General features: G+C 41.9%; 1 protein-coding gene across 1 annotated transcript in view; it reads left to right on the top strand.

Annotated features, from left to right (window-relative positions):
- The window catches only part of dnah9l (dynein, axonemal, heavy polypeptide 9 like), a 329,459-nt gene that overhangs the window by 219,487 nt on the left and 89,425 nt on the right, over nucleotides 1-20,547 (top strand). Inside the window, exons 52-53 of the mRNA XM_067988173.1 lie at nucleotides 1,455-1,617; nucleotides 1,702-1,825. Coding sequence (XP_067844274.1) covers nucleotides 1,455-1,617; nucleotides 1,702-1,825 — 287 coding nt within the window. The remainder of the gene's footprint in view (nucleotides 1-1,454; nucleotides 1,618-1,701; nucleotides 1,826-20,547) is intronic.

Genomic DNA, 20,547 nt, shown 5'->3' with positions numbered 1-20,547 from the left:
AAAATGGTGTCTATCACTTTAAATCAGCGTTGCATACTGATTGAAGCCATTTTCTCCCTACTTTACATGATTCCAGCGTTCGTTATCTGCGCCTGCGCTAACTCCTATACCAAGATGGTGTCTGGTGCTCGGCATGCTGGAAATGTGTGTGCGCATCCAAGATGCCATCTTGGATATCAGAGAGGCCGTGTAGCGCCGAAACAACGGGCGCTACACGGCCCAACTTAGCACCCTTGGTGTCTGACATAAGCTTCCCTTTTTTGCCTTACCTTACCCTGTATGCTGCTTGTCATTCAGAGGGCTCTAGACTTGGCACCCTTTTTCTTTGTGGGAGCATATTTACTCTGAACTTCTTGAATCTCCCCCAGGAATGCCTCCCACTGCTCTGACACTGATTTACCTTCAAGTAGCTGTTTCCAGTCCACTTTTGCTAAATCACTTCTCAGCTTAGTAAAATTGGCCTTTCCCCAATTGAGAACTTTTACTCCTGTTCTATCTCTCCTTTTCCATAACTATGCTAAATCTAACTGAATTATGATCACTATCATCAAAATGTTCTCCCATTGATACTCCTTCCACCTGCCCAGCTTCATTCCCTAAAACTAAACCTAGAACTGCCGCCCCTCTTGTTGAACTTGATACATATTGGCTAATAAAGTTCTCCTGAACGCAATTTAAGAATTATGTGTCCTCTATACCTTTTGCATTGATTGTATCCTAGTTAATATTAGGGTAGTTGAAATCCCCTACTATTACTGCTCTTATTGTTTTTGCACTTCTCAGAAATTTGCCTACATATTTGCTCTTCTATCTCCCTTTGACTGTTTGGGGATCTATAGTACACTCCTACAGTGTGACTGCCCTTTTTTTGTTCTTCAGCTCAACTTGTGTGACCTCATTTGGTGATCCTTCTAACATATCCCTCCTCACAGCCGTAATTGTTTCTTTAACCAATATTGCCCCCCCCACATCCTTTTTTATCTCCCCCTCTATCCTAAGAAGGGACACCACTCCCATCACCTCAGTGTTTCTAGGGATAGGCAATAAATGTTGGTCTTGCCAGTGACGCCCACATCCCGAGAGTGAATAAAAATAAATAATTCCAGGGTATATGCACTCGTATTTAGATTAGAGATGGATTTATCTACTTTTGGATTTAACTTTTTCCAACTATACTTATCAGTCCAGGAGCTAATTATTGGTGCATTCTACATCATTGATGCATGAGAAGTGTCAAAGGTAACTTAATTCACCACTTTTATGTGAGTTGATGTAATGCATGAACCAACAGTGTTTTAGTGAAATATGGTTTTCTGGTAGCATAAAAAGTTTCCATTGCTACTTATCAGGGAAAATGTTTTACATTTTAAGTTGATTTGTTACATTTTCAGACGTGCATTACATGCTTGACCGAAAAATGTCTTTTCTACGATACTAATTTTTAATTGAGACAGTTGTCGTATAAGTCGTATTCTGGAAGCTCCACGTGGCAATGCCCTTTTAGTTGGTGTTGGAGGAAGTGGCAAACAAAGTCTGTGTCGCCTGGCAGCATTTCTCAGCTCACTGGAGGTGTTTCAGATTACACTACGCAAAAACTATGGCATTCCTGATCTCAGGGTAAGAATTCTGATTGCTAAAACAAGGCAACTATGTTTTGACTTATGAGCTCCTTACTACTTTTTGTTCTTAATGATTACACAGAGTGACATTGCTGCTTTATACATTAAAGTTGGAGTGAAGAACATTGGCACAGTATTCCTTCATACAGATGCTCAAATACCAGATGAACGATTCCTGGTTCTAATTAATGACATGTTGGCTTCAGGTAATAGATCATTTTAATTCAAATGTAAGTAATTCAGTTTGATACTTTCTGGTAATAGCACCACAAATTTCTGCATAAAGAGTTTGACAGGAATATTCATTCTTAGAACAGTTCAGACATATGATATTTAAAATGAGCAGAGGTCATTGGATTACTGAATAGGCCTCATCAGTAGAGGTGAGGGGTCGACCATAAAGATTAGTTATACAACATCCATTACCTCACCTTTTGTGACCCTCCTAAAGCATGCAAGCCAAACATAATTTGCTGCAATCAATAAATGCTGAATGCATTCAGAAAAGATCTTTACAATATTTAGCATGGCTAATGTGCAAATCTTATTTAAAGATTTCAGAGAGAAGTAAGTTCATTTTGAGAGATTATTTTCTCTAAGAAATTTTGAGAGTCATACAATTGTAATAGCTTTTTTAAAAGAAAAAGTAGTGCAACTATTTTCATAATAAATATATATGTATTGAATCAATTTACCTCTGCGGAAGGGTTTCTTCGCTGTTACTTAATTCTGCATTAATTTATATGCTTAAATCTGGATACAAGTCTAGCCACAGTTAAACAGTGCATTAGCTCACCTTCAATACGAATACAATTCCATCACATAAAAACCAGTACAATAACATTATATGAATTAAAAGAAAAATCTGTTATGTATGTCTTCAGTAAATCAAACAATTTTAAATCCATTTCAAGTGCCGTTCTTTGTTAATCAGGTGTTCTAATATCTAAAGAAAACTTGAGTGGCTGAACAACAATAGCATTAGTTTTGATAGCCATTTTATGGCATCAAGTACAAGTATTAAAAATATAATCTTGCACAGTAATCTGAAGCTTCACTAAGTTGTCAAATTTTGGTTCATATCACAGGCCAGAAAAATTATCTGTATAACTAAAAGTCATGCATATTACAAACATCAGTCATTAAAATGTGTCATACTTCAAATGTGTTTGTAGCACAAAAAATCTCATGTTTTTCGGATTCATTAAATAGCCACTATCTGTTATCTGATTTGCTCAACTATAGATAGGTAAGAAAACCTACCAATGAGGAATGATGAAAAGTTACCCATCAGCAAACACTGCAAAAGCACCCAATCAAGTTAGTCAATTTTTTTTCAAGCCAAGCAATATGGCAGCAGAAACTACCACCAAATAAACCAATCAAATCACTTGAGCAATTTTTTCTGACTGCTTTCAGCTGACATTTTCCTTCCTTACTCAGATCAGTATATTTAATTAAAACATTTAGAATGTCACAAATTTCACAAAATTCTGGGGGGAGAAAAAAACAAATGTGCATAAAATTGGTCATTTATTGTTCAAAATGTCCAGGAGAAGTCCGTCACAGCATGAGCCTTTTCTTCTCTGTCATCATCTGAGTTTGAGTTCTGCTTTCCTGGACTGCTGCCATGCACCTCCTGGCATCTGGTTTATAGTTGTTCCCCTGAAAACAGATCACAGGTCCACCTTCTTAGCTGCGTGTGTTGCGCTGTTGGGAGGTTGCTGGGGGAAAAACGGGGAAAAATGGTATAGTATAGATCCTCACCAAAAAAAATCTAATTGTTTAATCTTAATACTCCTTATATTAGCGGTATGTACAACAAGCAAAATAATTAACATTATTGGTATTAAAGGAATGTTGTGAGCAGAACAAGGAAAAAATCAAGTTATGAGCATATAGAATGTTTTGCAAAGACTTGTCTATTAGGAAAGAAATATTAGAAGTGAGATTTATGATCAAAAGAGTGATGCAGATTGCAGACCTATTTGAGATGTATTTATTTTTAGGTGGGAGATATGCCAAAAGTAGTTTGGAGAACGAGTTCATGGAATGCATCCAAGACAGTTTTCTGGAACAATATGTCGAGGAACCAACGAGGGAACAGGCTGTTTTAGATCTAGTATTGTGTAATGAGACAGGGTTAATTAGTAATCTTATAAGAAAGGGGAAGAGTGATGATAATATGATAGAATTTCATATTGAGTTTGAGAGTGATGGAATTAAGTCCGAAACTAGGGTCTTAAATTTAAACATGGCCAATTATGTAGCTATGAGGGGCGAGTTGGCTAAAGTAAATTGGGAAATTAGATTAAAAGATATGACGGTAGATAAGCAATAGCGAACATTTAAAGAAATAATTCATAATTCCCAATGAATATGCATATGCTTGAGGAATAAAAACTCCACAGTAAAAGTGATCCAACCATGGCCAACTAGAGAAGTTAAGTATTAGATTAAAAGAAGAGGCTTACAATGTTGCCAAAAAGAGTAATACGCCTGAGAATTGGGAGGGTTTTAGAAATCAGCAAAGGATAATCAAGAAATTGATAAAGTGGGAGAAAATTGAATATGAGAATAAACGAGCAAGAAAGATTTTAAAAATGTGTAAGAGTTTCTACAAGTATATAAAAAGGAAGAAAGTAGCGAAAGTAAACATGGGTCCCTTAGAGGCAGAGACTGGAGAAATTATAATGGGGAATAAGGAAATGGCAGAGATGTTAAACAAATATTTTTTTCTGTCTTCACAGCAGAAGGCACAAAAATAGTGAGGAACCCAGGGTCTAATGAGAGTGAGGAACTTAAACTTTTTAAGATTAGTAAAGAAGTTAATGGGACTAAAAGCCGGCAAATCCCCTGGACCTGACGGCCTACATCCTAGGGTTTTAAAAAAGGTGGCTGCAGAGATGGTGGATGCATTAGTTTTGATCTTCCAGAATTCCCTAGATTCTAGAACAGTCCCCGTCAATTGGAAGGTAGCAAATGTAACCCCACTATTCAAGAAAGGAGGGTAGGAGAAAAGAGGGAACTATAGACATCAATAATAGGGAAAATGCTAGAATCTATTATTAAGGACGTAGTAACAGAGCATTTAGAAAATCGTAATATGATTAGGCAGAGTCAACACGGTTTTATGAAAGGGAAATCAAGTTTGACAAATCTATTAGTTTTTTGAGGACGTAACTAGCAGGGTAGATAAGGTGGAACCAGTGGATGTAGTATATTTGGATTTTCAAAAGGCATTCGATAAGATGCCACACAAGAGGTTGTTACACAAGATTAGGGCTCATGGGATTGGGGGTAATATATTAGCATGCATTGAGAATTGGTTAACAGACAGAAAAGAGAGAGTAGGAATAAACAGGTCATTTTTGGGTTGGCAGGCTGTAACTAGTGGGGTGCCACAAGGATCTTGGGCTTCAGCTATTTACAATCGCTATTAATAACTTAGATGAAGGGGCCGAGTGTAAAGTATCCAAGATTGCTGACTATACAAAGCTAGGTGGGAAAGTAAACAGTGAGGAGGACGCAGAGTCTCCAAAGGGATATAGACAGGTTAAGTGAATGGGCAAGAAGGTGGCAGATGGCGTATAATGTGGGGAAATGTGAGGTTATTCACTTTGGTAGGAAAAATAGAAAAACAGAATATTTTTTAAATGGTGAGAAACTATTAAATGTTAGTGTTCAGAGGGATTTGGGTGTCCTTGTACATGAGCCACAGGAAGTTACTGTGCAGGTACAGCAGACAATGAGGAAAGCAAATTGCATGTTGGCCTTTATTGCAAGGGGGTTGGAGTAGAAGAGTAAGGAGGTCTTGCTGCAGTTGTACAGGGCTTTGGTGAGACCACACCTGGAGTACTATGTACAGTTTTGGTCTTCTACCTAAGGAAGGATATACTTACCTTAGAGGTGGTACAATGAAGATTCACTCGGATGAGAGGGATCGAGTAGAATGGGCCTATATTCTCTGGAGTTTAGAAGAATGAGATGTGATCTCATTGAAACGTATGAGATTCTAAAAGGGTTTGACAGCATAGATGCTGAGAGGATGTTTCCCCTGGCTAGAGAGTCTAGACCTAGGGGACATAGTCTCAGGATGAGGGGTAGGACATTTAAGATTGAGATGAGGATCTTGAATATTTAGAATTCTTTACCCCAGAGGGCTGTGGATGCTGAGTCATTGAGTATGTTCAAGACTGAGATGGATAGATTTTTGGACTCTAGGGGAATCAAGGGATATGGGGATTAGGCGGGAAAGTGGAGTTGAGGTCGATGATCAACCTTGATCTTATTGTAAACAATTTTACAACACCAAGTTATAGTCCAGCAATTTTATTTTAAATTCACAAGCTTTCGGAGGCTTCCCCCTTCCTCAGGTGAACGATGTGAAATGAAGTCCTCGAAATGAAATCGCATTTATAATTCACAGAACAATGCTTGGTGAGTACAGACAGTTTTTTCAACTGCCCGTTGCCAAGGCAATCAGTGTGCAGACAGACAGGTGTTACCTGCCAGGTCTCACAGAATATACAAATCACCAAAAAAAAAAAAACCAACAAACAAAAAAAAACAGAGATAGAGAGGTAGAAACATAGAAAAGACAGCAACTGACCCGTTATATTAAAAACAGATAACATTTGTTCGCTGGTGGGGTAACGTGTAGCGTGACATGAACCCAAGATCCCGGTTGAGGCCGTCCTCATGGGTGCGGAACTTGGCTATCAATTTCTGCTCGACGATTTTGCGTTGTCGTGTGTCTCGAAGGCCGCCTTGGTATGCTCAAGCTATCAGGAAATGCGTCAATGCCAGATTCATCAGCCGCACTCAGAAGACAGTCCAGAATGTCACCCGAGCACAACGCAACGCCATCAACGCTCTCAAGAACAACCGCAACATCGTCATCAAACCAGCGGACAAAGGAGGAGCCATTGTCATACAGAACAGAACGGACTATTGCAAAGAAGCATACCGACAACTGGACAACCAGGAACACTACAGACGGTTACCCGCAGACCCGACCAAAGAACACACCCACCAGCTCAACAAACTGATCAAGACCTTCGATCCAGACCTTCAAAACATCCTACGCACTCTCATCCCACGTACTCCCCGCGTGGGAGACTTCTACTGCCTCCCAAAGATACACAAAGCCAACACACCCGGACGTCCTATCGTATCAGGCAACGGAACCCTGTGTGAGAACCTCTCTGGATACATCGAGGGCATCCTGAAACCCATTGTACAGGGAACCCCCAGCTTCTGTCGCGACACTACAGACTTCCTACAAAAACTCAGCACCCACGGACCAGTTGAACCAGGAACACTTCTCACCACGATGGACGTCTCGGCACTCTACACCAGTATCCCCCACGATGACGGCATCGCTGCGACAGCATCAATACTCAACACCAACAACAGCCAATCTCCAGACGCCATCCTACAACTCATCCGTTTCATCCTGGATCACAATGTCTTCACCTTCGATAACCAGTTCTTTACCCAAACACACGGAACAGCCATGGGGACCAAATTCGCACCCCAATACGCCAACATTTTCATGCACAAGTTCGAGCAGGACTTCTTCACTGCACAAGACCTCCAACCAACACTATACACCAGATACATCGACGATATTTTCTTTCTATGGACCCACGGCAAGGAATCACTAAAGAGACTACACGATAACATCAACAAGTTCCATCCCACCATCAAGCTCACCATGCACTACTCCTCAGAATCAGTTTCTTTCTTGGACACACGAATCTCCATCAAAGACGGGCACCTCAGCACCTCACTCTACCGCAAGCCCACGGACAACCTCACGATGCTCCACTTTTCCAGCTTCCACCCTAACCACGTCAAAGAGGCCATCCCCTATGGACAGGCCCTGCGAATACACAGGGTCTGCTCAGACGAGGAGGAACGCGATGGACACCTACAGACGCTGAAAGACGCCCTAGTAAGAACGGGATATGACGCTCGACTCATCGATCGACAGTTCCGACGGGCCACAGCAAAAAATCGCATAGACCTCCTCAGGAGACTAACACGGGATGCAACCAACAGAGTACCCTTTGTCGTCCAGTACTTCCCCGGAGCGGAGAAACTACGCCATGTTCTCCGCAGCCTTCAACATGTCATCAATGAGGACAAACACCTCGCTATGGCCATCCCCACACCTCCACTACTCGCCTTTAAACAGCCACCCAACCTCAAACAGACCATCGTTCGCAGCAAATTACCTAGCTTTCAAGAGAACAGCGTCCACGACACCACACAACCCTGCCACGGTAACCTCTGCAAGACATGCCAGATCATCGACACAGATACCACCATCACACGAGAGGACACCACCCACCAGGTGCATGGTTCATACTCCTGTGACTCGGCCAACGTTGTCTACCTCATACGTTGCAGGAAAGGATGCCCCAGAGCATGGTACATTGGCGAGACCATGCAGACGCTGCGACAACGGATGAACGGACACCGCGCAACAATCGCCAAACAGGAGGGTTCCCTCCCAGTCGGGGAACACTTCAGCAGTCATGGACATTCATCCACCGACCTTCGGGTAAGCGTTCTCCAAGGCGGCCTTCGAGACACACGACAACGCAAAATCGTCGAGCAGAAATTGATAGCCAAGTTCCGCACCCATGAGGACGGCCTCAACCGGGATCTTGGGTTCATGTCACGCTACACGTTACCCCACCAGCGAACAAATGTTATCTGTTTTTAATATAACGGGTCAGTTGCTGTCTTTTCTATGTTTCTACCTCTCTATCTCTGTTTTTTTTTGTTTGTTGGTTTTTTTTTTGGTGATTTGTATATTCTGTGAGACCTGGCAGGTAACACCTGTCTGTCTGCACACTGATTGCCTTGGCAACGGGCAGTTGAAAAAACTGTCTGTACTCACCAAGCATTGTTCTGTGAATTATAAATGCGATTTCATTTCGAGGACTTCATTTCACATCGTTCACCTGAGGAAGGGGGAAGCCTCCGAAAGCTTGTGAATTTAAAATAAAATTGCTGGACTATAACTTGGTGTTGTAAAATTGTTTACAATTGTCAACCCCAGTCCATCACCGGCATCTCCACATCTTGATCTTATTGAATGGCGGAGCAGGCTCGAGGGGCCGTATGGCCTACTTCTTCCCATATTTCTTATGTTCTTATGCCAAAATAGGTAAATTTTTAAATCAAAATGACTACAGCCTTATTTCAAATGAACAAAGAATATAAAAACAGAAGAAATAGGAGCAGGAGTGGGCCATACGACCCTTCGAGCTTGCTCAGCTATTCAGTCAGATCATGGCTTATCTTCGACCTCAACTCCACTTTCCCGCCCGATCCCCATATCCCTTGATTCCCCTAGAGTCCAAAAATGTATATCTCAGCCTTGAATATATTCAATGACTCAGCATCCACAGCCCTCTGGGATAGAGAATTCCAAAGATTCACAACCCTCTGAGTGAAGAAATTCCTCCTCATCCCTGCCTTGAATGGCCAATCCTTTATCCTGCGACTATGGCCCCTAGTTCTAGACTCTCTAGCCAGGGGAAACAATCTCTCAGCATCTACCCTGTCAAGCCCCCTCATAATCTTTTATGTTTCAATGAGATTACCTCTCATTCTTCTAAACTCCAGAGATTATAGGCCCATTCTACTCAACCTCTTTTCATAGGACAATCCTCTCATCCCAGGAATTAATCTAGCGAACCGTCATTGCACCGCCTCCAAGGCAAGCATATCCTTCCTTAGATAAGGAGACCAAAACTGTATGTAGCACTCCAGGTGAGGTCTCACGAAAGCCCTGTACAACTGTAGTTAGACTTCCCTCCTCTTGAACCCAATCTCTTTGTAATAAAGGCCAACATGCCATTTGCTTTCCTAATTGCTTGCTGCACCTACATACTAACTTTTTGTGCTGCTTGTACAAGGACACCGAGGTCTCTCTGAACTCCAACATTTAATAGTTTCTCACCATTTAAAAAATATTCTTCTTACCAAAGTGAATAACCTCACTTTTTCCCATAACCTCACATGAAACTTGATAGGCCTGCCTCTTAAGCTGGTGGAGCAGTGCTTATTGTAACAGGTAACATAACTTTCAAAAAACGGATATAACAATAGAAATGAAGATAGCAGCATAACATGGTTAGAATTTAATAATTATAAGTATAATGAAGTGATACTTAATTAGCTTAATGTTCAAAGATAGATTGCAAGTTTTGGCAACCAGAGGTTTTTTTTTATTTGTTCTTGGGATGTAGGCAATGTTGGCAAAGCTGCCTTTTTATTGCCCATTTCTAGAAGGTGGTAGTGGGTCTTCTCTTTAAGCCGCTAGTGTTCCTTATGCTGATGACGCTCTCACAATGCTGTTAGGTAGGGAATTCCAAGACATTGACCCAGTGACAATGTAGGAATGGTGATATATGCCCATATCGGGATGGTGGGTTACTTGGAGGGGAACCTGGAAGTGATCGTGTTCTCATGATATTGCTGCTCTTGACCTTTTTCATAGTGGAAGTCACAGGGCTAGAAGGTGTTTTCGAAGTAAACTTGGTGAGTTGCTGCAGTGCATCCTGTGGATAATACATACTGCAGCCACAGAGCACGGATGGTGGAAGGGGTAGATATTGAGTTCAGTGTCAGGGGTGCCAATCAAGTGGACTGCTTTGTTCTGGAAAGTATTGAGCTTCTTGACTGTTGTTGCAGCTGCACTCATCCAGGCTTGTGGTGAGTATTCCATTACGCTTCTGACTTGAGCCTTGTAGATGGTGAGAGGATTTGATGAGTCAGAAGGTGAGCATTTCATTGCAGGATACCCAATCTGTGTCCTGCTCTTGTAACATCACTGTTGATATGGCTTGTCCAGTTGAGCTTCTGGTCATTGGTGACGACCAGTATATTGATGGTGGGCAATTTAGCAATGTTGAAGATATGGGGAGGTGATTGTCCCTTTTCTTTTGGAGGTGGTCATTACCTGGCACTTATGTGGTTGCGAATATTACCTTCTGTCGGCCTAAGCCGAATGTTGTTTAGGATCTGCTGTAGCTGGTATGGGCTGCTTCAGTATCAGAAGAGTAGTGAATGGAGCTGAACACTATGGAATCATCAGCAAACAGCCCTACTTTCTTGAGGAACCCCTGCAGTAATATTCTGGGAAAAGAACTTGGAGCATGAGGGGGAGGATCCAGTTGTCGTGGTCCACGTAGGAACCAATGACATAGGCAGAACTAAGAATGAGGTTCTGCTGAGAGAGTTTAAGGAGCTAGGGTCTAAATTAATAAGCAGAACCTCAAAGGTAATAATCTCTGGATTACTGCCTGAGCCACGTACAAATTGGCATAGGGACAAACAGATCACAGAGTTAAATGTGTGGCTCTAAGTGTGGTGTGGGAGGAAGGGGTTTTGATTCATGGGACACTGGCACCAGTACTGGGGGATGAGAGAGCTGTTCTGACGGGACGGGCTCCACATAAACCAGGCTGGGACCAGCGTCTTATTGAATCGAATAACTAGGGCTGTAGATAGGGCTTTAAACTAAAAAGGCAGGGGGGAGAGGGTACAGGCGAGGGGAAATTTAATGAGAAAAGTTAAGACAATAGAACAGTGTAGTGACTTGGATAAAGATAAGCAGAGAATGGCAGGAAGGGACAGAGAGTTTACCAATAATAGTGCAACAACAATCAAGGTCAAAGCAAGAAAAAATGGTTAAATAGTCAAAATTGAAGGCTCTTTATCTGAATGCATGGAACATTCGTAACAAGATAGATGAATTAATTGCACAAAAAGAGATAAATGGGTTTGACCTAATAGCCATTACAGAGACATGGTTGCAAAATGACCAAGGTTGGGAACTAAATATTCCAGGGTACATGACATTTAGAAAAGACAGGCAAAATGGAAAAGGAGGTGGGTGTAGCCCTAATAATAAAGGATGACATAAGGACAGTAGTGAGAAAGGATCTTGGCTCGGAAGATCAGGAAGTAGAATCAATATCGGTGGAAATTAGAAATAACAAGGAGCAGAAAACACTGGTGGGAGTAGTTTATAGGCCCCCTAATAGTAGCAATACCGTTGGACAGAGTGGTAATCATAAAATAATGGGAGCTTGTAACAAAGGAAATGCAGTCATCACGGGGGACTTTAATCTGCATATAGACTGGGCAAATCAAATTGGCAAAGGTAGTTTGGAAGACGAGTTCATGGAATGTATTTGAGACGGTTTCCTAGAGTATTACATCATGGAACCAACTAGGGAACTGGCTATTTTAGATCTTGTATTATGTAATGAGACATGGTTTATTAGTAATCTCACAGTAAAAGAACCTCTGTTCTTATGTTCTTCATTCATTTGAAACAAGGCTGTAGTCATTTTTGATTTAAAAATTTAACTATTTCTTATGTTCTTATGCGATGATTGGCCTCCAACAATCACAACCATCTTCCTTTGTGCCATGTATGATTCCAGCCACTGAAGGGTTTACCTGTTGAACCCCATTGACCTCAGTTTTGCTAGAATTTTTGGTGCTATACTCAAATGTTGCCTTGATGTCAAGGACAGCTGCTCTCACCTTCCCCCTGGCATTCGGCTCTTGAGTCTATGTCTGCATCAAGGCTGTGATGCATTATAGTTATACTACCACTTTTGTATCACTGTTAAGTGTTCTGCTTCACAGTGATGCAAAAGTGACAGTATAATTCCAGAGTTGGGTCCTTAACTAACTGGAGGGGAGACGGTGTAGGACCTCACTGGAGGAGGCAGTCTTAAACCACTTGAGTTTGACACTGCATGGAGTATAACTTCAGTGCACTATCAATCTGGGTTTACAAAGTGTTCAGAGGGCCCATTGGAATTTGCAAACTTCATAAACTAGCCCAGAGATTATTTAAATGCTTTGAGAGTATGGATTTTCCAGCCCGTGCTGAATTCCAAGGAGAAGATGCAGTCTAGGTGTAAAGTTACATTTCGATAGTATGACAATATATATTTTACACAGGTGAATTACAAACATCTGTTAATTACTGGGTGCAATTTCAAATAATTTAAGTCACACAGTAAATTATAAATAATTGCGTGGCATATTGGACTAGAATTGTCTCACTAAGACAATGCCTTAATCTCCACTTGTGAAGTGAGTTCAGTAAAATGGCTTTTATTAATTGTTGAGAATACTTTAATCAAAAAGAGTATACATACCATTCCAAATTGTTTGTATGCAGATGATTACCCCTTAAATTGGTGCACAATGCAAAATATGCAAAAGCCTTGCGTGTCTTGTATTACATTTGTGTATTATTTTGAATCTATATGTTATACAAGAAAGAAATTACACTTATATGGAGGAATGGAGTGAATTGTTGGAACTGGGATAAGTCAAGACATCCTCACAACAATCTTAATGTTAGCTGAATCCAGCACATACCAGAAACTCTTGTTATCTTTGCAATCTGGGATTAAAAGACTGTCATGGAGGGGAAATCAAGATATTAGAAATATGTGAGAAAAAGTCTATACTTAACTTTTTTTTAAAAATGTTTTGGTAAATTAAGTTGCTGCATTTCAGAAATGACCATACTCTCACTTAGTAAGTGAAAATATTTATTGCTGTCTGTGTTGTCCACAAGTAATGCAATTTGGGAGGATAAACAAGAATGAGAATATAAATTCAATAGAAATACATTGAAGGGTGTGGAGAAACAGACTTAGTGGTGCAAATTGATAATACCTTGAAAGTGTGAGATCAGGTAGAAAAATCATTTAAAAAATGGCATTTTAGTTTCTGTAAATGGGGCCATACAGAACAAGAATAAAGAAATAGTAAATTTGTACAAAGCAGTGATTAGGTTACATATAGAATACTGTATTCAGTTTTGGGTGCTTCATTATAGAAAGGATACGAAAGCTATAATTCACCAGGACAATACCAGAGATGAGAATCTATAGTTATGAGCAATTCCTTGAGATACTGGGACTATTTCCACTGGAGCAAAGAAGGCTAAAAGGATATTTAATTGAGGTTCTTAAAATTATGAATAGTATTGATATGATGAATAAAGAAAGATTATTTCCTCTGCTTGGGGAGTCAGTGAGAAGTGGTCATGAATTTAAAGTTGTCACTAAGCGAGTGAAGAGAAAGGTTAGGAGAGATTTCTTGACAGAGTTGTTGGAGCATGGAATGTTTTGCTATGGGGACTAGTTGAAGCAGACACCATTGCATCCTTTAAGGGAAGTGTAGGTAAACATTTGAAATAGAGAAAGTTACAGAACTATGGAGGGGAGCAGGACAGTGTGATTAGTTTTGGATTCCTCTAGAAAAAAGGCTAGCACAGATATTCTGAGCTGTTAACTTCTATAGTTATAAGTTGGAATATCAATCCCTAATTGTCACATACACTCTAGATTCCTCAAGGAAATGAAGGCTTTGTTTAATACTTTCAACTGTCCATAATTAATGGGCATGTACCTGGGGAACAGAGGCTAGAGAATTTAATTTCAGTATTTAAGAATGAGGCATGCACCCTGGAATTACAGATCAACTGGCCTAACATTGCTAGTGGCAAAGGGGGGGGCCAGCATTTTTATATCCTTATTTCAGATGTGTTATATGACATGTTGTATCTCAGCTGGATAATTTTTTGCTTTTAAGTCTTTTGAAATATTGGTAAATTTATCAGATAAAACATACTAAATATTGGTATATGTGTATATATGATTTATGAACCTTGCCATGGCAAATATAATAAAATCTGCATTTAAAAAAATAATTACTTTATTTGAATCTCCCGGATAATAATTTACATGAATTTATACAACAGACCCTAATTATAAATTCATGTTAGCTCTGTGTCAACTGTCTACTGTTTAAAAAAAATACTGTCACAGCTGTAACTATGGCAACAGTCACTGCCTTTGAACCCATTTTTATATGGGCAGGTTGTGAAGGAAATCTTATGAATTAGTTTGTAATACTACACATTTAGATCAACAAAGGGCATTGAGCACCCATAATTTTCTGAGTTTGGACTTTTTTAAGCAGACACCCTGACCAGAATCATGAATTACATCCTCTGTAACCATGACCATAGTGCATTATCCCTCCTTGTCCTCCTTGATCTCTCTGTGTGCTAATCTTACTTCCCATTTAAAAGTTACGTAACTGACATTGTTCATACAATATTGCGACATGTCTGGAGCTTTAGTTTGTGTACAAAGAACTATATATTTGAGTTCTTGTCAATTTCTCCTCTGAAATAATACAAAAATAACAAATGGAACATAATATTTTGGACCCTTCTCTAATTACCACATTTCCTTTCCTCCCGAAAGTCCTTGAAATTGCTATTGCCTCCCAATTCTGGGCCCTGACCTCCAAACTTCATATCCAACTCTCACGAGAATCCCTTTCCAATTTTTCCATCTGGATTTTGCTCTGCTCACTGCACCGAGACACCTTTGCCAAAATCGCAACTGACATCTTCTGTGACTGTGACCATGCCTCATTATCCTTCCTCCTCCTCCTTGATCTCTGCAGCATTTGATATTGCCTCCCATCTTCCACCCTCCATAAACTTCAACTTGGCCAAAATTCAGCGACCGATATTCTTCCCTGCCCTACATTCCACTTACCCTTGTCCTCGATGATTTATATTGGCTTCCAGACTCTCAACGCATTAAATTTAAATTCCTTGCCCTCATCTTTAGATGCCATACATGTGCTCACCCCACTCTTAATCTGCAACCTCCTCCAGCCATCGAAATATATTCACTCTTACATCTTTCAGTCCTCCAATTCAGGCCATTTGTGCATTCCCTCGCCTCCCTTTGCCCCATCATTGATGATAGAACACTCAGCCGCCTTATTCTCTGGAAATCCTTCTCTACGTCACTCCACCTCTCCTCTACTCCTCCACTTTTTAGAAACCTTTTTAAAAAAAAAAAAACTTTTTGAGCAAGCTTTCAATCACTCTGTGGTTTGGCATCCATTCCCTTATTTCCTTTCTTTTCCTCCCTCCCCCTCTGTAAAATACAGTGGGACATTTTCTACATTAAAGATGCTATGTAAATTGTTATATGACTGCATCAAGCTGTTGTTCTGTGCACAAATTATATCTGACTTGTATTTGTCGGATTTGAGTTTCTTTTAGTTTGTATAGGCACCATGCGTGCCAAATTTAAAATGTCTTGGGCACAGCAGATTGTAATGTTTATTAGATATGATGCTGACTGACTTGCTCATCTCTTCATATTATTTGTTGCTCGTTAAAAGATATGTTTAAATTAGCTTGAGTTCCAGTCGGAAAAAAATGGGAGAATGGTGCTGAATCCCTTTAATGTAGATGCAAGTGCTATACGTAATGCTCAATAATTCAATCAAGCTGTGAACTGTGCTAATTGGAGCACTGATGGAGGGGGGGAGGTGCAGAAAGGCTGCTCTATTGTTAAGGTCCTTCAATTTATTGTGAACATCATGTAGGAACTTAGAAATGCCCTCTACAGGTACGAAAACCAACACACCAACAATCAAAAGGTCCAGCAGACAGGGGAAGCAATCACGTGATCTCTGGATTCCCCCCCCCCCCCCCACCCCCATACATGGAGTGATGTGTGAAATAAAGTGCGTGATTTGAAGAAGGTGCTTGATTTTTTTTTTAAATGCCAAGGTAAGCAATAAGTCTGGAAACCTAGAATTTTTTTTTAGCACAGGAAGAAGTCATTTGGCCCTTCTTGCATGCATTGAATTTAGGCCCCTCTCGAGGGCTGATGTTGCACAGTCTCATTTTCCTGTTTTCTCCCCATACTTTTTAAAAATTCTTCTTTAAGTAGCACCTTTTTGAATGCTGTAATCAATTCACTATTGATCGCCACTTGTAGCAAAGTATTCTACAATCTAATAACTCTTTGCATGAAAATGTTTGTTCGAATATCCATTTTTAGGAAGCTAGTGCTTACCTTGAGATCATAGTTTCTTGTCTTCAATTTACCTACTAATGGAAATAATCCACAAGTATCACTGTTAATTATGTCACACTGCTGCCTATGGGTATGACTCAATTATGTTATGTTGCTATATCTGGGTATTGGTGCCAATTATCTTGCATTGGTAGAAATGTCCAACCAAGGAAGTTGCAAGTGTCAGCCACATTTGCTTGAATAGTTTCATACAAGAGTATTGTTAACCTTAATTTACTCAGTAATTTACTTGGAATACTGTGTACAGTTCTGGTCACCCTATTATAGAAAGGATATTATTAAACTAGAAAGAGTGCAGAAAAGATTTACTAGGATGCTACCGGGACTTGATGGTTTGACTTATAGGGAGAGGTTAGATAGACTGGGACTTTTTTCCCTGGAGAGTAGGAGGTTAAGGGGTGATCTTATAGAAGTCTATAAAATAATGAGGGGCATAGATAAGGTCGATAGTCAAAATCTTTTCCCAAAGGTAGGGGAGTCTATAACGAGGGGGCATAGATTTAAGGTGAGAGGGGAGAGATACAAAAGGGTCCAGAGGGGCAATTTTTTCACTCAAAGGGTGGTGAGTGTCTGGAACGAGCTGCCAGAGGCAGTAGTAGAGGCGGGTACAATTTTGTCTTTTAAAAAGCATTTGGACAGTTACATGGGTAAGATGGGTATAGAGGGATATGGGCCAAGTGCAGGCAACTGGGACTAGCTTAGTGGTGGGCCAAGTGCAGGCAATTGGGACTAGCTTAGTGGTATAAACTGGGCGACATGGACATGTTGGGCCGAAGGGCCTGTTTCCATGTTGTAAACTTCTATGATTCTATGATTCTAAGGCTTTATATGCTTATGGGTGCTATTATTGGCAGTTTCATTTGGATGGAGGAACAGTTGAGGAAGAAGAGCAGCAGCAGCCTGAGCAACCAGCACAAACAGCACCTGGGCCTATTAGATGACAGCAGGTGAGGAGGCTGCTCGTAAGAGGGCTTACCCAGCACACAGGTGAATAGGCCGAGTCAGTTTCTTGGATCTATCTGAAGAATAGTGCATCAGGTGACTGCGCTTCTCTAGGCAGGCTGTTGCAGACCTCTGCAGCATCCTGCAACAAGACCAGCATCTTGGAATGTTTTACTAGATTAAAGGCGCTATATAAATATAAGTTGTTGCTGCTAGACCAGGGGACTATGCTTTGCTCGTAGCTGTAAAAGTAACCACAATCTTAACTTTTTTGCCACTGGCTCATTCCAGGTTGCTACAGCGCACATCTTCCAATCTGCAGTACACAGCTGCATTAGACAGGTCACCAATGCCCGGTTTGCCAGGGCTAACCACTACATCAACTTCCACAGCGACATTAACAGAAAAGAGTTCAGTAATTCGCAGCAGTGACTCGTTTCCCTTGCATCCAGAGCATCATCGGCTATACATATGTTGCTGTCATGGCACCAATACACCAGCCAGCATGCCCCATGAATAGGAAGGGCTGTCACGCAATCAATGTGCAGCTCATTTCCGATCACAGAAACAGGATTGTGCAGGGTACCCAGGCAACTGTCGCGGTACTTTTATCCTGCGACACCCAACTATCCCCCAATATTCAACCCTTCCTGAAACATGATAGGATGGCTGCTGGGGGACAAGGGATACCCCCTACATACATGGCTCATGATGTCCCTCCACAACACCACTATGCCTGAGGTGGGGTCATTGTAATGATGCGCTGCATATTACACAACTTAATCATTCAGAGAGGCCTGCATTTGGAGGAGGCAGAGCAGCAGCAGCAGTAGCAGTCCTTATCGGATGAGCAAGACCAGGAGAAAGCGAGGAAGCAGCAGAAGAAGGAAGGCCTCCTCAAAGTCTTGCAGCAAGAGATCTGAGGGATCAGCTGATTGCTCGGTGATTCCAGTGATCAGCTCATTCCCCTGCCCTGGAAACTTACACAAAGCCCCAAAGGAAGGGGAGGGGCGGAACGAATGAGGTTCCACTGAAGTGTCATCACCCACATTTGAATTGGGTAACCCATGTCGCCTGGAAGTCATGTTGCAGTCTGTCTTCCTTTTTGATGTGGAGATGCCGGTGATGGACTGGGGTGGACAAATGTAAGGAATCTTAGAACACCAGGTTATAGTCCAACAGTTTTATTTGAAAATCACAAGCTTTCGGAGATTATCTCCTTTGTCAGGTGAGTGAGTGAAAGGTTCTCAAATCGCATATCTTATATTAGGCTGGGCACGATCACGCCAATCAAAGGTGTCGTTGGTGTTCAGACAGGTTAGCCACGGAAAACAGTACATCCCAGTATACTGAATACACAATGGGTCAGATTACACAGACAGATAGAGGCAGAGAGAGAGAGAGAGAATGTCCAGTTGTATTAAAAACAGATAACTTTTTTTTTCCTGCTGGTGGGGTTACGTGTAGCGTGACATGAACCCAAGATCCCGGTTGAGGCCATCCTCATGGGTGCGGAACTTGGCTATCAATTTCTGCTCGACAATTTTGCGTTGTCGTGTGTCTCGAAGGCCGCCTTGGAGAACATTTACCCGAAGATCGGTGGCTGAATGTCCTTGACTGCTAAAGTGTTCCCCGACTGGGAGGGAACCCTCCTGTCTGGCGATTGTTGCGCGGTGTCCGTTCATCCGTTGTCGCAGTGTCTGCATGGTCTCACCAATGTACCATGCTCTGGGGCATCCTTTCCTGCAACGTATGAGGTAGACAACGTTGGCCGAGTCACAGGAGTATGAACCATGTACCTGGTGGGTGGTGTTCTCTCGTGTGATGGTGGTATCTGTGTCAATGATCTGGCATGTCTTGCAGAGGTTGCCGTGGCAGGGTTGTGTGATGTCGTGGATGCTGTTCTTCTGAAAGCTAGGTAATTTGCTGCGAACGATGGTCTGTTTGAGGTTGGGTGGCTGTTTGAAGGCGAGTAGTGGAGGCGTGGGGATGGCCTTAGCGAGGTGTTTGTCGTCATCGATGACATGTTGAAGGCTGCGAAGAACATGGCGTAGTTTCTCCGCTCTGGGGAAGTACTGGACGACGAAGGGTACTCTGTTGGTTGCGTCCCGTGTTTGTCTTCTGAGGAGGTCTATGCGATTCTTCGCTGTGGCCCGTCAGAACTGTCGATCGACGAGTCGAGCGTCATATCCTGTTCTTACGAGGGCGTCTTTCAGCGTCTGTAGGTGTCCATCGCGTTCCTCCTCGTCTGAGCAGATCCTGTGTATTTGCAGGGCCTGTCCATAGGGGATGGCCTCTTTGACGTGGTTAGGGTGGAAGCTGGAAAAGTGGAGCATCGTGAGGTTGTCCGTGGGCTTGCGGTAGAGTGAGGTGCTGAGGTGCCCGTCTTTGATGGAGATTTGTATGTCCAAGAAAGAAACCGATTCTGAGGAGTAGTCCATGGTGAGTTTGATGGTGGGATGGAACTTGTTGATGTTATCGTGTAGTCTCTTTAGTGATGCTTCGTCGTGGGTCCATAGGAAGAAAATGTCATCGATGTATCTGGTGTATAGCGTTGGTTGGAGGTCCTGTGACATGAAGAAGTCCTGCTCGAACATGTGCATGAAAATGTTGGCGTATTGGGGTGCGAATTTGGTCCCCATGGCTGTTCTATGTGTTTGGGTAAAGAACTGGTTATCGAAGGTGAAGACATTGTGATCCAGGATGAAGCGGATGAGTTGTAGGATGGCGTCTGGAGATTGGCTGTTGTTGGTGTTGAGTACTCAGGCTGTTGCAGCGATGCCGTCATCGTGGGGGATACTGGTGTAGAGTGCCGAGACGTCCATCGTGGTGAGAAGTGTTCCTGGTTCAACTGGTCCGTGGGTGCTGAGTTTTTGTAGGAAGTCTGTAGTGTCGCGACAGAAGCTGGGGCTTCCCTGTACGATGGGTTTCAGGATGCCCTCGACGTATCCAGAGAGGTTATCACACAGGGTTCCATTGCCTGATACGATAGGACGTCCGGGTGTGTT

The sequence above is a fragment of the Heptranchias perlo genome, chromosome 7 (genome assembly GCF_035084215.1).
Source record: "Heptranchias perlo isolate sHepPer1 chromosome 7, sHepPer1.hap1, whole genome shotgun sequence".
In the NCBI taxonomy this organism is placed as follows: Eukaryota; Metazoa; Chordata; class Chondrichthyes; order Hexanchiformes; family Hexanchidae; genus Heptranchias; species Heptranchias perlo.
The sequence above is the reverse complement of the archived record's forward strand: the minus strand, read 5'-3'. Positions and strand labels throughout refer to the sequence as shown.